General features: G+C 32.7%; 1 protein-coding gene across 1 annotated transcript; it reads right to left on the bottom strand.

Annotated features, from left to right (window-relative positions):
• Positions 1 to 18,125: 18,125 nt before the first annotated feature.
• On the bottom strand, positions 18,126 to 21,217 carry LOC123290400. Its single transcript, XM_044870567.1, has 5 exons — positions 21,212 to 21,217; positions 19,547 to 19,708; positions 18,564 to 18,734; positions 18,360 to 18,462; positions 18,126 to 18,217 (listed from the first exon to the last, which is right to left on the bottom strand). The coding sequence occupies exons 1-5, from the start codon at positions 21,215 to 21,217 to the stop codon at positions 18,126 to 18,128; spliced, it is 534 nt and encodes a 177-aa protein (XP_044726502.1).
• Between the last annotated feature and the right edge of the window lie 207 nt (positions 21,218 to 21,424).

Genomic DNA, 21,424 nt, shown 5'->3' with positions numbered 1-21,424 from the left:
ATGATGGCAGTTATTCGGTAGGGTTGAATGATTGAAAAACCTTCAAAAAATATCTTTTGCCATTCAAGATTATTTATCAACTCACAATAATCTTGTTTCTTGGAGTCAAGCATAGCCATTGAAATATATCCATTTCCAAGTTTTTTTTCTAAGTGAATAGCGATCTAAAAAACAGAAACTCAATGATACCATTTGGTTTGCAAGCCTTGGTTTGCCAGCCTTGGTTAAGTTTGGTATGTCGTGCTTTTGTTTTCCAATCCTTGCTTAAGCCTTGGTATTTATTAACCAACTCTTGTTTCGTCAACTCTTACCAAAAGTTGTCAGGATTAGTTTGCCAAGCCTAGGTATGCCAATCCTTGCCTAAGCCTTTACTATTTATGCTGCACTGAGATTTCTTGTGAGAGCAAAGGCACTTAGCTTAGAGCACGCTCTGAAACTTACATCCAAGCTTGTGTGAAGAGCGAAAACGCGCTTGGACCAATATCGGACAACCAAGGAAAAAATAATATCTTTGTTTCCAAGCTCTACAATTCCTATATTCCTATATATTATAAATGTGAAAGTAAGGATGTTTGCTTGCTTGTTTGTTTCTTTGTTTGTTTGTTACGCTTTTACGCTAAAACTAGCGAATGGTTTTTGAATGAAACTGTACAGCCATATAGCAGATATGTCAGAATAACACATGAACTATAATTTATAAAAATATAGTTAAAAAAATAAAAAAATTAAAGTTAATTTGACATTAACCATTTTTTAAATTTTTACAGAAATCTTTAATTTATGGTTCAAAATGACGATTATAGATGGAACAGACCAATGATCATCATTTTGAACCATAAATTAAAGAATTCTGTACAAATTTAAAATAGTAAATGTCAAACAAACCATGGCCAACTATTCTGATATACTCAATGAATTATGACTATTTTACATTTAACAAAATTGAAAACTGTGTATATCAAGAGAGGATGGAGACTATAAAGCGGTGGTTTTTACTTTTAAGTAAAAAATCAACCATAAATAACAAACTAATGTTTTCGCAAAATTCTGTAAATATTGCATTCAATAAAATAAAGCATACCTGTGCATTTTCATATGGTTTGTAAATTTGTAGTTTTCCAGAGAAAACCATTGTGGTTTTATTATATTTATGTAGTTTTAAGGCTCGTAAGTCTGCATATTCTAGAAGGCTGTCATCTTGTTCTATAGATTTTACTTTGGCTGAAGTTTTAAAACTACCTGGTAAAAGATTAAGAAATTTGCTGTTACTGAGTATCGAATATTGAAGATTAGGGAACAAAATTTCAAATAAAAGATGTTTTTGGAAAAAAAAAGAAATCGGTTGTTCCATTAAAACAAAAAACAAAGTTGACCCTTGTTACATATTATGAGCCGATACATGTTTTGACGTTTTTCTAACTTTTTATTACGTTTTTGAAAGAAAACGTTGGAAAATTTTCAAAAAATCTCAGTGTATACAAATCAAACTATACTCACAAATATATTATTTATCACACAGGGTAAAATTATTAACAAAAAAATATACATTCTCCTGCGGAACGAAAATTTTGTTGGAAAAGAATTAAGAGAGACTTCGCAATTACCATGAATTTTTCAAAAAAACTATTATACATATCCTGTTAGCGTGACGACCATTTGGTTTTTTCACAGGAAACATGTACCATTTTATTAGTAGTAACATTATCGAAACTAATTTAGACACAGAAATAAAATCGGAAAAACTGAACAGGTATAGTGGTTCTCAGAAACGTCTCGAAATATTTGATTTCTAGAAGGCTAGAGTTTGGATATTTTGTATTAAAATTAGAAAGAAATGAAACACGCCTGGCAAAATTTAGTTTCACCTCATTTGATTTGCTTAAAGCTTAGGTCTGTTTCCAAAAACCCTATTGCTCAGCTGTTTCAAGCCTGTTCAAATCCTTGGCTTTTCCCACTTGTGTCCCTTAAGACTGAAATTATTACACAAAATAAATATACATCAAGTTTAACGCGGCAGAGACGTTTAGCGGTGCCCATGTAGCCTTTATAGCAGCTCTACTCCTTTTTTGTCTAAATATCACTCTTTTCGATGTTTTTAATACTTTGCTTGCCATACAGGCTTACAAAATTAATTAACAAACAAAAATGATATAAGCTTTGCTGTTCACTTTTTTTTTAAGTGAAGTGTTTTTATACGCATCACTCAAAAAAAGAAATACAGAGAGTGAATCGGTAACAAAACGAGATGTCATCACATTGGATTATTACGAAACTTGTGACAAATTCTATTGGATGACTATAAAATTACAGTCCAATCGAATTGAAGAGGCATAGCTTATCAAATCTTGAAACGCTTTATACTAAAGGTAAGGATATATGCGGGGCTCGCATACATTGTAAACTGATCGTTAAAATATTGTAAATAAAAATTTATCAATGTGACTGGTAGAAGAAAACATAGAAAGGGTCTTGAAAAAAGGGGTTCAAATTTCCATTCTACTAGTTCTAATTTTGTTTTAATATAAAGCGAGTCAAGTTTCACTTCTGTCCTGGATCCTCCAACCTAGTCCGTTTTTCCTTTTCATTGTTACCACGAAATATAGTTCTATAGCATTTTTCGAAAACTTTAAATCAAAATTATCGTATCGGAATGCCAAAATATTAAAAAATTTTACTCCGATCCGAATTATAGTACTTACCTACCTCTGATATGTATTATAATCGGGAAAGTTTGGATTGATGATGGAAGGATGAATGTTTGTTACTCAATCACGCCAGAACGGTTGAACGGATCTGTAAGAAATTTGACACAGAGATAGATTTTAGTCTGGAATAGCACTATAGACTTTTTATCCCGGTAAAATGTATGGTTCCCATGGGATAGATTTGTGTTAATTTTTCATCGGCATGATCTTTTGCATAGGTAGTGGTAGTTTAGGGGTCAGAAAATGGCATAGAGTAATTTTTATCACAGAAAAATCCACGGTTCCTATGGGATTGCATACAGGAATCGTGTTTTTAAAGGGTTTTGTAAAAGTTCGTGAAATAGTTTTTAAACGCATTTTTCTCTAGAAGGCTTGATTAATTTACACAGTAACGATAAAAACTCTCAAAATCTCTTTTAATCTCGAGTAACGCCTGGGGCCTCAGCTCAAAATGGTACAAGGTCGACCTTTCGCCATAAAACGTGTTAATGTGGTGAGGGGAAAGGGGGGGGGGTATCTCATTACAAATATAAAATAATGCCTGACAAACAAATATTCTTTATTGAAATTTTCGAATCTAATTTACAACTAAGTACACTTTATATTTTGCAATAGGCTTCCCATATAAATACATTTCCATTTCCGCACGATAGTCTCCAGTTGGCATGTTTTTTGGTGTTTTAGGCACGTAATTAGTCATATAATATTCACCCTGGAAAACATACAAAATTTTCTGTAAATTACTGGCCACGTTTGGCTGTGGTATCCATTATCAGGGGAGTAAATAATTTCAATTATTTTTAAATATTTTCCCGTGAGACAGCTTCAGTGAGTGTGTGTGTCTGTCTGTGTGTCGGTGGCATCGTAGCGCCTAAATGAATGAACCGTTTTTGATTTTGTTTTGTATCGTTTGAAAGTTAATTTAATGTAGAGTGTTCTTAGCTATGTCAACTTACTGGATCATGATCGCAATTATATGGCAAAGTATAATGTGCCCACATATCGTCAAAAACAGCCTTTCGTCCGATTGGATTATTTAGCATCTCACAATAATCTTGATTTTTCAAATCCAGAAACGACATCGGAATATATCCATTTCCCATCTTCTTAGCCAATCTAAAGTTGACCTAAAACAAACATTTTTTTTTTTTTTATAAAAGCATAAAGCATAAAGTTCAACTACCTCTAAAAAACGTTCATAATTTGAATTCTGCATCAAACTCTACAACTTTTATAGTAAATGTAAACACGATTGAAGGCAAAATATATTCCCAAAAAACTGATTTGCGCGGCTTTTGACCTTATGTGACTTTTGAGACAACATTTGCACTACCAAAATGAAAGTTTGTACAAAATTAAGCATATTCCGTTAGATTAAAAGGTAGACCGCAAGAAATTCGCGAGGCGTTTTTAAACAAAAAAAACTGATATTCGCGACTTTTGACCTTGAATATCTAAGGAAGCCCACGCGTGACCTTATGTGACTTTTGAGCCAACATTTGCACTATCAAAATAAAAGCTTGTACAAAATTAAGCAGATTCCGTTAGATTAACAAATAGAGAGGCGTTTTTAAGCAAATTGTTTGATATATAAAATTTTAAACCGTTCTCTTCGTAGAAGGACTCACCTAGAATTATCTAGTGAAACAAACAGGTAACCGCTAGTTAAATTCTATTTTACATTACCTTACATTCTGGATAACGTTGATGAATTATCACCTTTCCGGATAAACCAGTGGTGGTTTTGTTGTATTTTGTTAGTCTTAAACCTGACACGTCCAAATATTTCAGTAAATTTTCATCTTGCTCAATTGTTTTAATAAGGACTGTTCCTAGCAAACCCGTAACCTTAAAAGAAATGAAAAATGCAGTGAATACCGATTTTTTACCTTCAATAAAGCCAATTTTTACAGAAAACTTTTTTGGACAAAGAAAAGTAGTTTTTGATCAGTTTTAAGTGATTTTTTCTCTAGACGCTTATAGTTTTCGAAATAAAAATTCTTGGAAAACCAAAAATGCAATATTCGATTTTAAGAAAAATGTGTTTTTTTTTTTTTTCTATCTCTGAGGGAATTCGCTTAGTTAACGCAGGTCCTGCGCTATGAATTTTTTTGGAATTGCATGCTTTGACACGAATTTTTAAAACAATCATTTTTTTTTCAGAAAATTTGACTTTCTTACTATTATGGTATGTATTTAGTAAGAAACTAGAATCAATGAACTCATTAATTGAAGCTTCCTAGAAATTTTCAACTTTATATCTTTTATAGTTTTGGAGAAAATGGAAAACTAAAATTTTGCACTAATTTGTACCCTCACAGACAGAATGATATTTACGAAAAAAAGTTTTAATCAAAAGTAGTTAACTTTTCTGTAAGAAACAGTTTTTTTTTTTTTATTTAAACTTTCGTTTTATCTCTAGCGAATTCAATTATACGAACTCAAATTCACATTTCTGGCCCTGAGCAAGCTATAAAAATTTCGGCACTATATCTATTTTCGCTTCAAAGCTATAATGTTGATGAACAGACAGACAGATAGGCGAACCAACGGAGGGATAAACGAAAATGTACTAATTAGGTGATTTTATGAATATCTATATCAAAATTGTGCTTGTAGCATCGAAATTTCGAAAGAATTACAAACTTGGGACTAAACTTAACATACTCTGATATATTTCATATAAGGAATATTTGATTTTTCATTGGAAAAATTAATGAATGAATTATTATATTTGAAAAAAACTTACAAATATTTTTTGATTTATTAAATGATACAAACTTATTAGTAACAAAATATTTTTCATTTTTGTATTTTTATTTCGCTCCGATCGAAAATAACTTCGCGCACCTAATAGTTTAATAAACTAAAAATTATCTTCTTTATAGCAGGTTTATTCGCTTGTTCGTGATAGTATCATAAATCCATCAGATACCACTGGAAATAGCTTTTCTTTGTTAGCAACTAGTAGTTGCAATGTCCTCAAAAAACAAAAAAAAAAATTCCACGAAAATTATGTTATGTATATTTCCGGTATTATCTACATACAAAAAAGTTTTAATCAAAAATATTTTTTAAGGACAAAGCTTTGATTGTACTAACTTGTCACTGCATGTAATGCGGCTGCAGCGGAAAGGGGTCTTGCGGCTAGACCTCTCTTTGATTATTACTGACGCAAACGCAACAAAACATATATGTGTACAACCGCACAAAACTGATACAGTCAAGTATGGGCCCGTCGCAGTATAGGAGTTATACATTTAGTCGCGTCACTGACATCATCCTTATCATCCTCCTAAGCGACGTTTAGCCTAAAAAACTCCAGGAATCTTTTGTCATACTGCAGTAAATGCTGATTGATAACTTTTGCAAAGAATTCTTCATCTTTACCTTGGTACTCGTACTACCTTAATATATTTGTAATATAGTATCACGGCCACTCATTTCATTTAGTCAGTGCGCGTCATAGCAGGAGTCCACCAGGAAGCCATGCCAAGTGGCTTCACCAACTGGGCTACACGTGCTCAACGCACAATGTGTCATTCTTTGAACTCAATGAATTTATATTTTGTTTTGTATGTCAACATTAATTTGTTTATTGATTATTAATGTTTGTTTACTAAATTCGGTATACAAATTTTAAACGCCAAAGTCTTTCGAATATTGTTGATGTTGATAGGAGCCAAAATAAAAAGCAAAATACAGAAATGAGTTATTTTTTATTTAAAGTATCGTTCATTATTTTTCAATTCTTCCTTTGCAAAATCGTTAAGTACATTTTACACCTCAAAACAGGTTTATCATTCATAAAGATTCCCAGATCAAGTCGATAATCTCCGTAAGGCATGTTATCTGGCATATGAAGTAAGCCAAGATCAGTGATTTTATATTCGCCCTACAAACAACAAAATAAATTTATCATCAAATACGTCTAGAAAAATATTAAATCGGAAATTTGTTATAACATATAGTCGAAGAAAAAAAAGGATTGAGAAAAGTAGGTTTTATTTTTCTAACGGCGATACTTACCGGTATATGATGGCAGTTATTCCGTAGGTTTGTATGATTGAAGAAATCTTCAAAAACTATCTTTTGGTATTCAGGATTATTTATCATTTCACAATAACTATGTTTCCTGGGGTCAATCAGAGATATTTGAATATATCCATTTCCAAGTTTTATCGATAAGCTTAAAGTAATCTAAAAAATAAACTCTATGATACAATTTATGCAAATCTTTATCCTATTCTCAACAGTAACAGGTGCGAATGTGAGAGAGTTTTGTTCTTGGACCAATTTTTAGATTTTTAACCTGGATATTCATCTTTCCATATAGCAATGCTAACAGTGTAATACTTTGTTTGCCAAGTCTTGGTTTGCCAACCCTTGTGCAAGCTTTGGTCAAAAGTAATAAATTTATTGTCAAACTATTGCCAAAGGTTATGTCAGAATTGGTTTGCCTAAGCCTTGCCTAAGCCTTGCCTAAGCCTTGCCTAAGCCTTGCCTAAGCCTTGCCTAAGCCTTGCCTAAGCCTTGCCTAAGCCTTGCCTAAGCCTTGCCTAAGCCTTGCCTAAGCCTTGCCTAAGCCTTGCCTAAGCCTTGCCTAAGCCTTGCCTAAGCCTTGCTTAAGCATTGCATAAGCCTGGCCTAAGTCTTGCCTTAGCCTTGCATAAACCTTGCCTAAGCCTTGCCAAAGCCTTGCCAAAGCCTTGCCAAAGCCTTGCCAAAGCCTTGCCAAAGCCTTGCCAAAGCCTTGCCTAAGCCTTGCCTAAGCCTTGCCTAAGCCTTTCCTAAGCCTTGCCTAAGTCTTGCCTAAGCCTTGCCAAAGCCTTGCCAAAGCCTTGCCAAAGCCTTGCCTAAGCCTTGCCTAAGCCTTGCCTAAGCCTTGCCTAAGCCTTGCCTAAGCCTTGCCTAAGCCTTGCCTAAGCCTTGCCTAAGCCTTGCCTAAGCCTTGCCTAAGCCTTGCCTAAGCCTTGCCTAAGCCTTGCCTAAGCCTTGCCTAAGCCTTGCCTAAGCCTTGCCTAAGCCTTGCCTAAGCCTTGCCTAAGCCTTGCCTAAACCAGGCCTAAACCCTGCCTAAGCTTTGCCTAAGGCGAATGAATTAGGTTTTTGTTAATTTATATTAACGTTTTATGCAGTATAGAGATTGGTAGTGTCGGGAAAGGCGCTTAGTTTAGAGCAAAGCACTAACACTTGTTCCAAACTACCTTTGGCCAAGCCGTAAGACATGCACACACTTAAATCGTATAAAATTTAGAAGTTTAGTTTTATACTTGCATCCAAGGTTGGGTGCCGAGCGAAAATGAGCTTAGTACAATAATTGATTTAAACCATATTGGAAACGGTATTTTATTTACCAAGTTTTACCCGTTACTGAAAAATTGCCAACCAAAATGGGCCTTGTTGTTATTATGAATACTTTGTTCATAAATTTAACCATAATGAAATAACAAGCTAATGTTTTCGCAAAATTCTGTTCATTTTGCATCCAATGAAGTAAAGCATACCTGTGCATTTTCAAATGGTTTGAGAATTATCACTTTTCCAGAGAAAACCATTGTGGTTTTATTATATTTAGCTTGTTTTAATCCTCGTAAGTCTGCATATTCTAGAAGGCTCTCATCTTGTTCTACATGTTTAAATTTGGCAGCAGTTTTAAAACTACCGACCTGTTAACAAGTAAAGGAATGCTATTACTAAGGATTGGGGATATAATTTTAAACAAAGATGTTTTTTTTTTGCTGGAAAGAAGAGAAATCAGCTACAAAATTGGTAGTTCCATTAAAACAAAAATCTAAGTTGACCCTTGTTACACAATAAAGTTGTCTCCGTCCTAAAAAATACTAAATGCTGTATTTTCGTTCCCCTTAAAGTTGAGTAAACAATTTAAACGACTCACAAATATATTACTTGTCACAGAGTGCAAAATTATTAACAAAAAAATATACTTCATTCTACTTCAAAACTTTATTGAACAAGAATTAACAGAGGTTCCGCAATAACTAAAAATTTTTCTAAAAAAAAATATTATACATCCTGTTAGCGTGACGATTTTTCAGTTGTTTTCACAGGAAACTTGTACAATTTTTTTAGTTTTATTTAGTAGTTACATTATCGAATCTTATTTAGACTCAGAAATGAAATCGGGAAAAACTGAACAGCTATAGTGATTCTTAGAAGCGCCACGAAAAAATTGATTTTAAGACGGATTCATTTTGGATATTTTTACGAACGTCTGGCACCTTAATTTGCTGTTCTTGGGTGCAATTAGGGCAAAAAATTTGGAAATTTAGATTCGCCCATTTGATTTGCCCAAAGCTTAGGTCTGTTTTCCAAACTCTATTGCTCAGCTGGCTCAAGCCTGTTAAAATTGCCCAAGACATTTCCTACTGTAGACTGAAATTATTACATTCACAAAATACATCAAGTAAAATATGGCTGAGACGTTTAGCATTTCCCATTTCATGTTCATTTTTGTCTTAACTTGGCTTTCTTAAATTTTTGATTATTTTCAGAGGAGGAAGTTTACAAATTGTAGCCTTACATTTCTCTGCTGCCTCCTGGAGGTTGTGAGGCAGCGTTATAAAGAGAAGAGATAATTTTGTGTAATGTATTTGATAAAAGGCCCTTTATCACAAAAAAGCAACGATTTAAATTAATTTTATTAACATTCCTTATCTTTTGAACTGTCCACGTAGCTATTTCCGAAGCAAGTCTTCGATTCAAAATGAATTAATGAGGTAGATGGTATTGCTGATCGTATATGGCTTCTATCAGATACTTTGAATGAATGCTGTTGGAGCTTAACTTCAAGTAATTCTAACCCGACTACATCGAGTAGAATGCAACTCTGTTGAAGAAATATTGCGTCCATGAACATTGGAGCCTAAATAAAAAGCAAAATACATTATAAATTGTTCTTTATTTAAAATTTCATCTGTTTTCGTTCATTATTTTTCAATTCATTAAAAAAAACTTATCTGAATTCTTCCTTTGCAAAATGGTGACGTACATTTTATATCTTAGACCAGGTTTATTATTCATAAAATATTCCAGATCAAGTCGATAGTCACCAATTGGCATGTTATCTGGCACATCAAGTAAGTCAATATCCAATTTATATTCACCCTACGAATTAAAAAAAAATCGCCATCAAGTTAGTCTAGAAAAATATTGAATCAAGTAATTTGTAATAACATACAGTCGACGGAAATAAAAGATTAAAAAAAGAAAAAACGGTTTTTTTTTCTAGGGCTAGGCTTACCGGTATATGATTGCAGTTATTCGGTAGATTTGAATGATTGAAAATACCTCCAAAAAATATCTTTTGCCATTCTGGATTATTTAACATTTCACAATAATCACGCTTCCTGGGGTCAATCAAAGATATTGGAATATATCCATTTCCAAGCTTTTTAGATAATCTTAAAGTAATCTAAACAATAAACTCTATGATACAATTTATGAATCTTAATATCAGGTGCAAATGTGGGTTGAAGTGATTATTTTGGGGCCAAATTTTAGATTTTAGATTTTTAACTTGGATTCATATATCCATATTGGATCAGACAATTTGGACGATTGAATAATAAGTTTACAAAGTCTTGGTTTGCCAACCTTGGTTAAGGTTGCTCAAGCCTTGACCAAGACAAATAAATCAAAACTTGGCTAAGGCTGGTTTTTTGAAAAGGTTGTGTCGGCATTGATTTGACAAGCTTTGGTATGTCAGCCCTTACCTAAGCCTTACCTTGGGCGAATGAACCAAATTCGGTGTTAAATTATATAAATGTTTTATACAGTATAGAGATTGTCAGATTAATGGTGTGAACAAATGCGCTTAGCTTAGATAAAACACTACATTGGCTCCTAATCGGCCTTTAGCAAAGCCGTATTTACATATTCGCACTAAATATGCATAAATCTTAGAAATCTATTTTTTTTTCTTGCACCCAAGCTTGGGCAAGACCGAAAACGGGTTTGGGAGTTATTACCGGACAACCAACGTCGAAATGAAGTTTTCATTCTATGATTATAGAAGAAGCAAGCAGTTTTGGTTTCCAAGCTAAGCTCGATGATTAACAATTTACAGCCAATATTGGCCTGGTTGTAATTTCCTATATGAGTACTTTGCTCATAGCGAGAATTAACCATGTTTTATAACAAATTCAAAAAGTCACCTAATTAGCTCAGTTGATTAAGGCGTAACCAATTCCGTGTGCGGTGTGCGTAGGGTAGCAGGTTCCCACCGTCGCAACAAAATTAATTTAATTATTAGTAGTAATGAGCTGGTGTAGTGCATGGTATATGCGTGAAGGAGGTGCACTCAGCCTTTGAAATTGAGGAGCTGGTAAATTAAATTATCAGCGGAAAGCTGGTAAAACACATATAAATGGTATCACAATTGACTCTATAGCCTAAGTGTGTCCTTCGTGGACAGCCAATATAATCTTACCTAACCTAACCTATAACAAATTGAAGTTTTCGCAAAATTCAATTAATTTTGCATCCAATAAAACAAAACATACCTGTGTATTTCCATATGGTTTGAGAAATATTAGTTTTCCTGAAAACAACATTGTTGTTTTATTATATTTCTTTTGTTTTAAACTTCGAAAATCTGCATATTCTAGAAGGCTCTCATCTTGTTCTATAGATTTTATTTTGGCTGCAGTTTTATAACTCACAACCTGTTAAAAAATAAAGGAATTACCATTATTGATTATCGAAATTAAAGATTAGGGGAAAAAATTCCCAAAAAAAGATGTTTTTCGCAGGAAAGAAGAGATATCGGCTACAAAATCGGTAGTTCCATTACAAAAAACAAGATTGACTCTTGTTACACAGGTAATAAAGTCGTCTCCGGATAATAGGAAACTTAATGCTGTATGGTCATTCCCTCTGAAAAAGTCCCGATACATGTTTTTGGATTTTTGGCATTTTTATTTCGTTTTCGAAGGATGAAATGTTTAAAAAAAATCTATACTCCTTAAATACAATTTAAACGACTCACAAATATGTTAATTATCACAGAGTGGAAAATTATTAACAAGGAAATAAAATTCATTCTACTTTATTGAACTCGAATTAACAGAGGTTTCGAAATTACTGAAGAATTATTCAACAAAAATGTTATACATCCTGTTAGCGTGACGAATTTTCAGTTTTTTTCACAGGAAACTTAAACTATTTTTTGGAACTATGTATGTACCTTATCACACGTTATCGTTCTGATTTGCTTCCTGGTTGAGTGGTAAAGACAAAAAAAGTGTATCAAAAAAAAAAAGAACGACACCATAAACCAACCATTTTTATCTAGGTCACCTAGGAAACTAAAACTTTTGCAAGCTATTCATTTGTCAATTTGTATTTTTTGTTAAAATTTTATGTTTTTCATTAAAAAATGTATTGTGATAGTTAGTTATTAGAAGTTAAAGATAATAGAGATAATTTAAAGTAAATACAGGAAAATTTTATGTTATGTCAGAATAAATATCCTGATCAAATCAAGTGCGTAGGTAATGTACGCACATTTTGGGTTGACTACTAAATTAGAAGTATGCTTTCTTTCAACTAATATTACAATTAATGCATACAGTACAAAGTAAAAAGTAGCTATAAAAGTAAATTCTTTAAAGAATAAAACAATTATTTAACTTCTAAAATTATTATCTTTAATTTCTGGAATAGCTTCTAAATAAAAAAAATAAGCGCTACATTTTTAATAGAAAGGAATATAGTTTCGGGTGTCCCCGTTCTTTTTTTTTTAGGGTGTTGGCCGCGCACCCCTTTTGTTAAATGCTTATTATATACTTGAAATTTGGTGAGTAGCTTCCTTTTGGTAAGTCTACCTTTTTCTACGGTCTTTTTCTCTACGGCTTTTTTCGAAATTGTTGTATTTTTAATGAGCATGATAAACGTCATATTTAAGCTATCGGTCTGAAAAACAGCAGCAATAAATTTTCCCATTCATAAAATACATCAAATAAAAAATGGTAAATGGGTATTACTTAGCGTTGCCAATTTCATTTTGCCATTGTCTTCCTGGCTTTTCTAAATTTTTTAAGGAGGGAAGTTTTCCTCATCTTTGAAATTGTCCACGTAAATGAAATAGATGGTAAAGCTGAGCGTATATGGCTTCTATTAAATGCTTTGACAGCATGCAGTTAGAGCTAGAACTTAAAATAGTTCCAACCCGATTGTAAGCAGTCGATTGAAACTCTGTATTAACTGCGAGTAGTCGAACAAATATCGACTACATGAACATCTGATAGGAGCCCAAATAAAAATCAAACTACAGCAATAAATTAATTTTTATTTAAAATTTTATATAAAGTAGCGTTTCAATTCTTCTTTTGCAAAATCTCTAAGTACAATTTATATCTTAAACCAGGTTTATCATTCATATAATATTCCACATCAAGTCGATAATCTCCTTGAGGCATGTTATCTGCCATATCAATTAGGCCAAGATTAGTGATTTTATATTCGCCCTACAAATAACAAAATAAATTTACCATCAAATACGTCTAGAAAAATACTAAATCGAAAATTTGTTATAACATATAGTCGAAGAAAAAAAAGGATTGAGAAAAGTCGGTTTTATTTTTTCAATGGCAATACTTACCGGTATATGATGGCAGTTATTCGGTAGGTTTGTATGATTGAAGAAAACTCCAAGAATTATCTTTTGGTATTCAGGATTATTTATCATTTCACAATAACCACGTTTCCTGGGGTCAATCAGAGATATTTGAATATATCCATTTCCAAGCTTTTTCGATAAGCTTAAAGTAAGCTAAAAAGTAAACTCTATGATACAATTTATACAAATCTTTATCCTATTCTCAACAGTAACAGGTGCGAATGTGAGAGAGTTTTGTTCTTGGACCAATTTTTAGATTTTTAACCTGAATATTCATCTTATATAGCAATGCTCACAGTGTAATAATAATTGGTTTGCCAACCTTGGCTAAGGTTTATACATCGCGTCTTAGTTTGCCAACCCTTGTTCAAGCTATGGTCAAAAGTAATAAATCTATTGCCAAACTATTGCCAAAGGTTATGTCAGAATTGGTTTGCCTAAGCCTTGCCTAAGGCGAATGAACCAGGTTTTGTTAATTTATATTAACGTTTTATGCAGTATAGAGATTGGTAGTGTCGGGAAAGGCGCTTAGTTTAGATCAAAGCACTTACACTTGTTCAAAACCACCTTTGGCCAAGCCGTAAGACATGCACACACTTAATTCGTATAAAATTTAGAAGTTTATTTTTATACTTGCATCCAAGGTTGGGTGCCGAGCGAAAATGAGCTTAGTCAATAATTGATTTAAACCATATTGGAAACGGTATTTTAGTTACCAAGTTTTACCCGTTGCTGAAAAATTGCCAACCAAAATGGACCTTGTTGTTATTATGAATACTTTGTTCATAAATTTAACAATAATGAAATAACAAGCTAATGTTTTCGTAAAATTCTGTTCATTTTGCATCTACTGAAGTAAAGCATACCTGTGCATTTCCACATGGTTTGAGAATTATCAGTTTTCCAGCGAAAACCATTGTGGTTTTATTATATTTAGTTTGTTTTAATCCTCGAAAATCTGCATATTCTAGAAGGCTCTCATCTTGTTCGACATATTTAAATTTGCCAGCAGTTTTAGAACTTCCGACCTGTTAACAAGTAAAGGATTGCTATTACTAAAGATTGGGGAAACAATTTTAAACAAAGGTGTTTTTTTTTGCTGGAAAGAAGAGAAATCAGCTACAAAATTGGTAGTTCCATTAACACAAAAAACAAAGTTGACCCTTGTTACAAAATAAAGTTGTCTCCGTCCTAAAAAATACTAAATGCTGTATTTTCGTTTCCTTTAAAAATGAGTATACAATTTAAACGACTCACAAATGTATCACTTGCCACAAAGTGCAAAATTATTAACAAAAAAATATACTTCATTCTACTTCGAAAACTTTATTAACAATAATTAACAGAGGCTCCGCAATAACCAAGAACTTTTCTAAAAAAAAATATTATACATCCTGTTAGCGTGACGATTTTTCAGTTGTTTTCCCAGGAAACTTTTTTAGTTATATTTAGTAGTAACCTTATGGAAACTTATTTAGACACAGAAATTAAATCGGAAAAACTCGACAGCTATAGTGTCTCTCAGAAGCGCCACGAAAAAATTGATTTTAGGACGAATTCCTTTTGGATCTTTTTACGAACTCCTGGTACCTTAATTTGCTGCTCTTGGCTGCAATTAGGGCAAAAAATTTGAAAATTTCGATTCACCTATTGCCCGGCTGGCTCAAGCCTGTTAAAATTGCCCAAGGCATTTCCTACTGTAGACTGAAATTATTACATTCACACAAGTAAAATGTGGCTGAGACGTTTAGCATTGCCGATTTCATTTTCATTTTTGTATTAACTTGGCTTTCTTTAATTTTTGATTATTTTTAGAGGAGGAAGTTTACAAATTGTAGTCTTACATTTCTCTGCTGCCTCTTGGAGGTTGTGAGGCAGCGTTATAAAGAGGAGAGATAATTTTGTGTAATGTATTTGATAAAAGGGCCTTTATCACAAAAAGCATCGATTTCAATTAATTTTATTAACATTCCTTTACTTTGAACTGTCCACGTATCTATTTCCGAAGCTACGAGATAGATGGTATTGCTGATCGTATATGGCTTCTATCAGATACTTTGAATGAATGCTGTTGGAGCTTAACTTCAAGTAATTCTAACCCGACTACATCGAGTCGAATGCAACTCAGTTGAACAAATATTGCGTCCATGAACATTGGAGCCTAAATAAAAAGCAAAATACATTATAAATTGTTCTTTATTTAAAATTTCATCTGTTTTCGTTCATTATTTTTCAATTCATTAAAAAAAAGTTATCTGAATTCTACCTTTGCAAAATCGTTAAGTACAATTTATATCTTAAACCAGGTTTATTATTCATATAATATTCTAGATCAAGTCGATAATCTCCAACAGGGATATTATCTGCCATATCAAGTAATCCAATACCAGTAAGTGTATATTCTCCCTGAAAATTACAACAACAAAAATTATCACCAAAATCGCTTAGAAAAATATTAAATAGCATACAGTCAAAGGAAAAAGAAAGGATTGAGAAAAGTCGATTTTATTTTTCCAACGGTAATACTTACCGGTATATGATTGCAGTTATTCGGTAGATTTGAATGATTGAAGATACCTTCAAAAAATATCTTTTGCAATTCAGGATTATTTATCATTTCACAATAACTACTTTTCCTGGGGTCAAACAAAGACATTGGAAGGTATCCATTTCCAAATTTTTTGCAGAATTTTAAAGCGATCTAAATAATAAATTCAATTATACAATTTATAAATATTAAACTTAGTAATATCAGGTTAATTTTGATTTTTGCGCAGTCTTCCTATATTGGATCTGACGATGTAATAATTGGTTTACAAAGCATTGGTTGGCCAACCTTGCCAAAGTTTATACATCGTGTCTCGGTTTGTCAGCACTTGCCCAAGTCTTAACTGAGGCTAATAAATCAAAGCTTGGTTCTTCAAGCCTAGGTATGCTAGCCTTTGTCTAAGCCTTAGATAAGGCGAATGAACCAAGTTGGCTGTTAGTTTTTATAAATATTTTAGGCGTCATAGCGATTGTCAAATTGGTGGTCTGAGCAATAGCGATTGGCTTAGAACAATCACCTACACTGGCTTAAAGCCCTTCTTTAGCAAAGCCGTGTTAAATATTCATATAAAACTTAGAAATATAATTTTTTAACTTTACATAAACTTGAACGAAGACTGAAAAAACCATACTTGGGCCAATATTTGACAAACAACGTAAAAATTATGTTTAAATTCGATGGTAAAACGGGAAGGGAAAGTCTTGGTATCGAAGCTCGGAAGGATGATCAACAATCTCCAGTCAATACTTCGCTCATAGAGTTATCAATAAATAAAAAAGTAATATTTTCCGAAAAATTCTGTTAATTTTGCAACAAATAAAATCAAACTGACCTGCGCATTTCCATATGGTTTGAGAAATATTAGTTTCCCAGAAAAAACCATCGTTGTTTTATTATATTTAGTCTGTTTTAAACCTCGAAAGTCGGCATATTCTAGAAGACTCTCATCTTGTTCTATATATTTTAATTTGGCTGCAGTTTTATAACTCACGACCTGTTAACAAATTAAGAAAATTGCTGTAATTGAGTATCGAATATTGAGTGGGAAAAAATTTCAAACAAAGATGTTTTTGCGGGAAAGAATCTAATCGGCTATAAAATCGGTAGTTAACTCTTGTTACATATTGAAGTCGTCTCCGGGTTAATAAAACTAAATGTTGTATTGTCAATTTCCCTAAAAATGAGCCGATGCATGTTTTTGCGCTTTTTGAATTTTTATTTCGAAATAAATGAGTTAAACTTTTTTTTTAAATCACTCCGTTAACAATTTAAGCGACTCACAAATATGTTAAATATCACAGAGTGCAAAAATATTAACAAAAAAATATAATTCATTCTACTCCGAAAATTTTACTGAACTCGAATTAACTGAGGTTTCCTAAATTACTAAAGCATTATTCAACAAATGTTATACATTCTATTAGCGTGACGAATTTTTAGTTTTTTTCACAGGAAACTTATACAATTTTTTGGAATTGTTTGATCTGATTTGTTTCCTGGTAGAGCGGTGAAGACAAAAAAGTGTAACAAAAAAAAAAAAAAAGACACCATAAACCGATCATTTTCACCTAGGTCACCTAGGAAACTAAAACATTTGCAAGCGATTCAGTTTTCCATGAAATTTTAGAATATGAAAAAACATTTTTTATTTATCAATTTGTATTTTTTGTCAAAATTTTATGTTTTTCATTAAAAAAAATGTCAAAGTGCGTTATTAGAAGTTAAAGATAATAGAGATAATTTAAAGTTATGTCATAATAAATATCCTGATCAAACCAAGTGCGGAGGTAATGTACGCACATTTTGGGTTGACTACTAAATCATAAGTATGTCTCTTTTAAAATAATATTAAAAGTAAATTCTTTAAAGAATAAAACAATTATTTAACTTCTAAAATTATTTTCTTTAATTTCCAGAATAGCTTCTAAATAAAAGAGTAAGTGCCACATTTATAATGTACGCAAATACGAAAGGAACATATCTCCAACCGGGCTGTCCCACGTCACCTTTCATTCCTCTTTTTTGTTGTTGTATTTAGTAGTTACATTATCGGAACCAATTTAGGGGTAGAAATAAAATTGGAAATACTCGAAACCAATGTTACCTTGTCCGCGAGACAGCACCCTTTTTGTTAAATGATTATTATATACTAGAAATTTCGTGAATGGCTTTCTTTTAGTGAGTCTATCAGGCTTTCTCTCTAAGACTGTTTTCGAAAGTGTTAAGTTTTTTAATGAACATGATTACGTTGTGTTTCAGCTATCAGTCTGAAAAAACGTTGCAGGGGGGAAGTTGCACAAATATCGCGTCCATAAACATCAGCTAGGAGTCAAAATAAAAAGCAAAATATAGAAATAAATTATTCTTTATTTTAAATTTCATGTAAGTGTTTATTATTTTCATTTAAAAAACTTATCTGAATTCTTCCTTTGCAAAATCGTTAAGAACATTTTATACCTCAAACCAGGTTTATCATTCATAAAGTATTCCAGATCAAGTCGATAATCTCCATAAGGCATGTTATCTGGCATATCAAGTAAGCCCATATTAGTCATTTGATATTCTCCCTACAAATTACATTAAATTATCACCAAAATATGTCTAGAAAAATATTTAATCAAAAATTTCTTATAACTTTGCAGTCGAAGAAAATAATTGAAATATTTACCGGTATATGATTGCAATTATTGGGTATGTTTATATAACTGAAGAAACCTTGAAAAAATTCTTTTTGCCATTCTGGATTATTTAACATTTCACAATAATCACGTTTCCTGGAGTCAACCAGGGATATTGGAATATATCCATTTCCAAGTTTTTTAGATAAATGTATCATGATCTACAAAAAAAACTCTATGATTTAATTTATACATCTTAATCGTACTCTCAACAAAATTAGGTGTAAATGAAGGAAGGACGGAGAGTTCCAGATGGGATGTTCCAATCCTGATGATGCAATAATTGATTAACCAAGCCTTGGCTTGCCAGTCATGACTATAGGTTTATACGTCTTGCCATGGTTTTTGAATCCTTATTCAAGCCTTGGTCAAGAATAACAAATCAAGGCTTGGCTCGTCAGCTCTTGCCATAGGTTGTGCCAACATTAGTTAATATTTGGTTAACCACGCCTTGGCTGAGGTTTATACTTACGTCTTGTCTTGGCTTTCCAATTCTTTCTCAAGTCTTGATCATGACTAAAAAATCAAGGCTTGGTTCGTCAGCTTATGCCAAAGGTTGTGCCAACAATGGTTTGGCAAGCCTTGATATGTTAGTCCTTGCCTTAGCCTTAGATAAGGCTAATGGACCAAATTTGTTATTAATTAATAATAATGTTTTATACACTTTAGAAATTGATCTGGTAAGGAAAGGCACTTAGCTTAGAGCAAGCACTTACACTGGCTCAAAATCCTAGTTTAGCAAAGTTCTATGACATGTATAAACTTAATACGCATAAAGCCTGGGCGTAGTGTTTAAACGCACTTCAGCAAATATCTGACAACGAACGTCGAAACTATGTCATAGTTTCCAAGCTTGCTCCCCTAATCAACAATCTCCAGCCAATATTAGCCTGGTGGTTTTTTTCCATATGTGTACTTTGCACAAAAAATGAACCAATGCGAAATAACAAACTAAAAGTTTTGCAAAATATACCTGTGCCTTTCCATATGGTTTGAGAATTATCAGTTTTCCAGAAAAAACCATCGTTGTTTTATTATATTTTCTTTGTTTTAAATCTCGAAAATCAGCATATTCCAGAAGGCTCTCATCTTGCTCAAGGCTTTTTATTTTAGCTACAGGTTTATAACCCACGACCTGTAAATAAAGTAAGGAATTGTTGTCACTGAGTACCGAGAATATTGAGGATTAGGGACAATTTTCTAAAAAAAAAGTTTTTGCGAGAGATGAAGAATCTACTACAAAAAAAAATCTAGTTGACGCTTGATACACATGAAAACAAGCCGATGTATGTTTTTGAATTTTTGATTTTCCAATTCGTTTTCGAAATAAATGGGAGAAAACTTTTTTTTTCAAAATCGCCCCGTTTGCAATTTAAACGACTCACAATTATGTTAATTAATACAGAGTACAAAGTTATTAACAAAAACATAAAATTCATGATATTTCGAAAATTTTATTGAACAAGAATTAACAGAGGCTACACAATTACTAAGAATTTTTCTAAAAAACTAGTATACATCCTGTTAGCGTGATCATTTTTCAGTTTTTTTCACAGGAAACATCAAATATTTTTTCAGTTGTATTGCTAGCAGTAACATATTATTCTAATTAATTGAGACGCAGTGATAATTTCATTTTAAAAGTCATGTCATGAAAAAATCAATTTCATCACTGCTAAATTTTGGATATTTCGCCTTGAATGTAGACAGGAATGAAGTTTTAGACATTTGACACCTGAGATGGGTTGTTTTCTTAATGTACTGGTGCGAATTACCCCCAAAAAAAGGGCGACACAACTGTTACTTTTTAACCCCAGAAATAAAAAAAAGGGGTGTTATAAGTTTGATCACTATGTGTGTGTGTCTGTCTGTCTGTCTGTGACATCGTAGCGCCTAAACGGATGAACCGATTTTGATTTTTTTGTTTTGTTTGAAAGATAATTTAATTGAGAATGTTCTTAGATATGCTTCAAATGCGAGCTTAGGGTTCTGTGCCCGAAGATTTTGTCAGAAGTTTTTAAATTTTGTAAATTTCACTTGTAAGTCATTCTAAGCTAATTTTTTTAAGCCGTGATTACTCGACCAAGATCGAACATCGACCACGCTGAATCTAGTCTAAATGGCTACAGCTACACGGTAAGAAATTTTTGGCTGATATCATTTATGTGCACGCAATACTGTATGGTTTCGCTGAGTTTGATCTGCTATACAAAAGTTACAGCGCATGAGCCGATGACAGTATGGGTGTCAGACCCATAATGACTGGTAATATCCACAATATCTCTGGCGGCGAGTACTTCTATTTAACACACTATGATGTCACTGATGCTACTAATAGCATACAAACAATATGTATTAAAATGATAAAATACGTTAAGAATAATAGAGTGACGAGCAGTGTGACAACAAACATAGCGTTTACACGTTTACACACTCAATAGGATCGTAGTTCAATAATGTATATTGATAAACGAGCCAAAACTCACAGCGCGGGAAAAACAAGTAGCATTTCGACATCTACAATGTAGTATAGAACTCAAGACCATACTATCGAGTTGAACTTACCATATGATGTAAGTGGAACCAAAGTTTTTATACCATACAGTATTGTAAATAATGCTCTAGTTATGGATCTTACGGCCATATTAGAGTATTATCAGATACTTTTTGAGTATCTGTCTCTTTACCATATTAGCATTGTGATAAACGCCATGCGTTTCTTAGCGTCTAGATTGAAAATTGCTCCTCAAAGAGGATATCTTAAAAAAGGAAAATCTTAGATGGTGGGAGGAACGTACTTGTGGTACTACAAGACAGATATGATCTGAGTACAATCGTATACGTTCCGAAG

This window comes from Chrysoperla carnea, chromosome 1, assembly GCF_905475395.1.
Source record: "Chrysoperla carnea chromosome 1, inChrCarn1.1, whole genome shotgun sequence".
Lineage (NCBI taxonomy): Eukaryota > Metazoa > Arthropoda > Insecta > Neuroptera > Chrysopidae > Chrysoperla > Chrysoperla carnea.
Note: the sequence above shows the minus strand (reverse complement) of the source record. Positions and strands in the feature narration are given on the sequence as shown.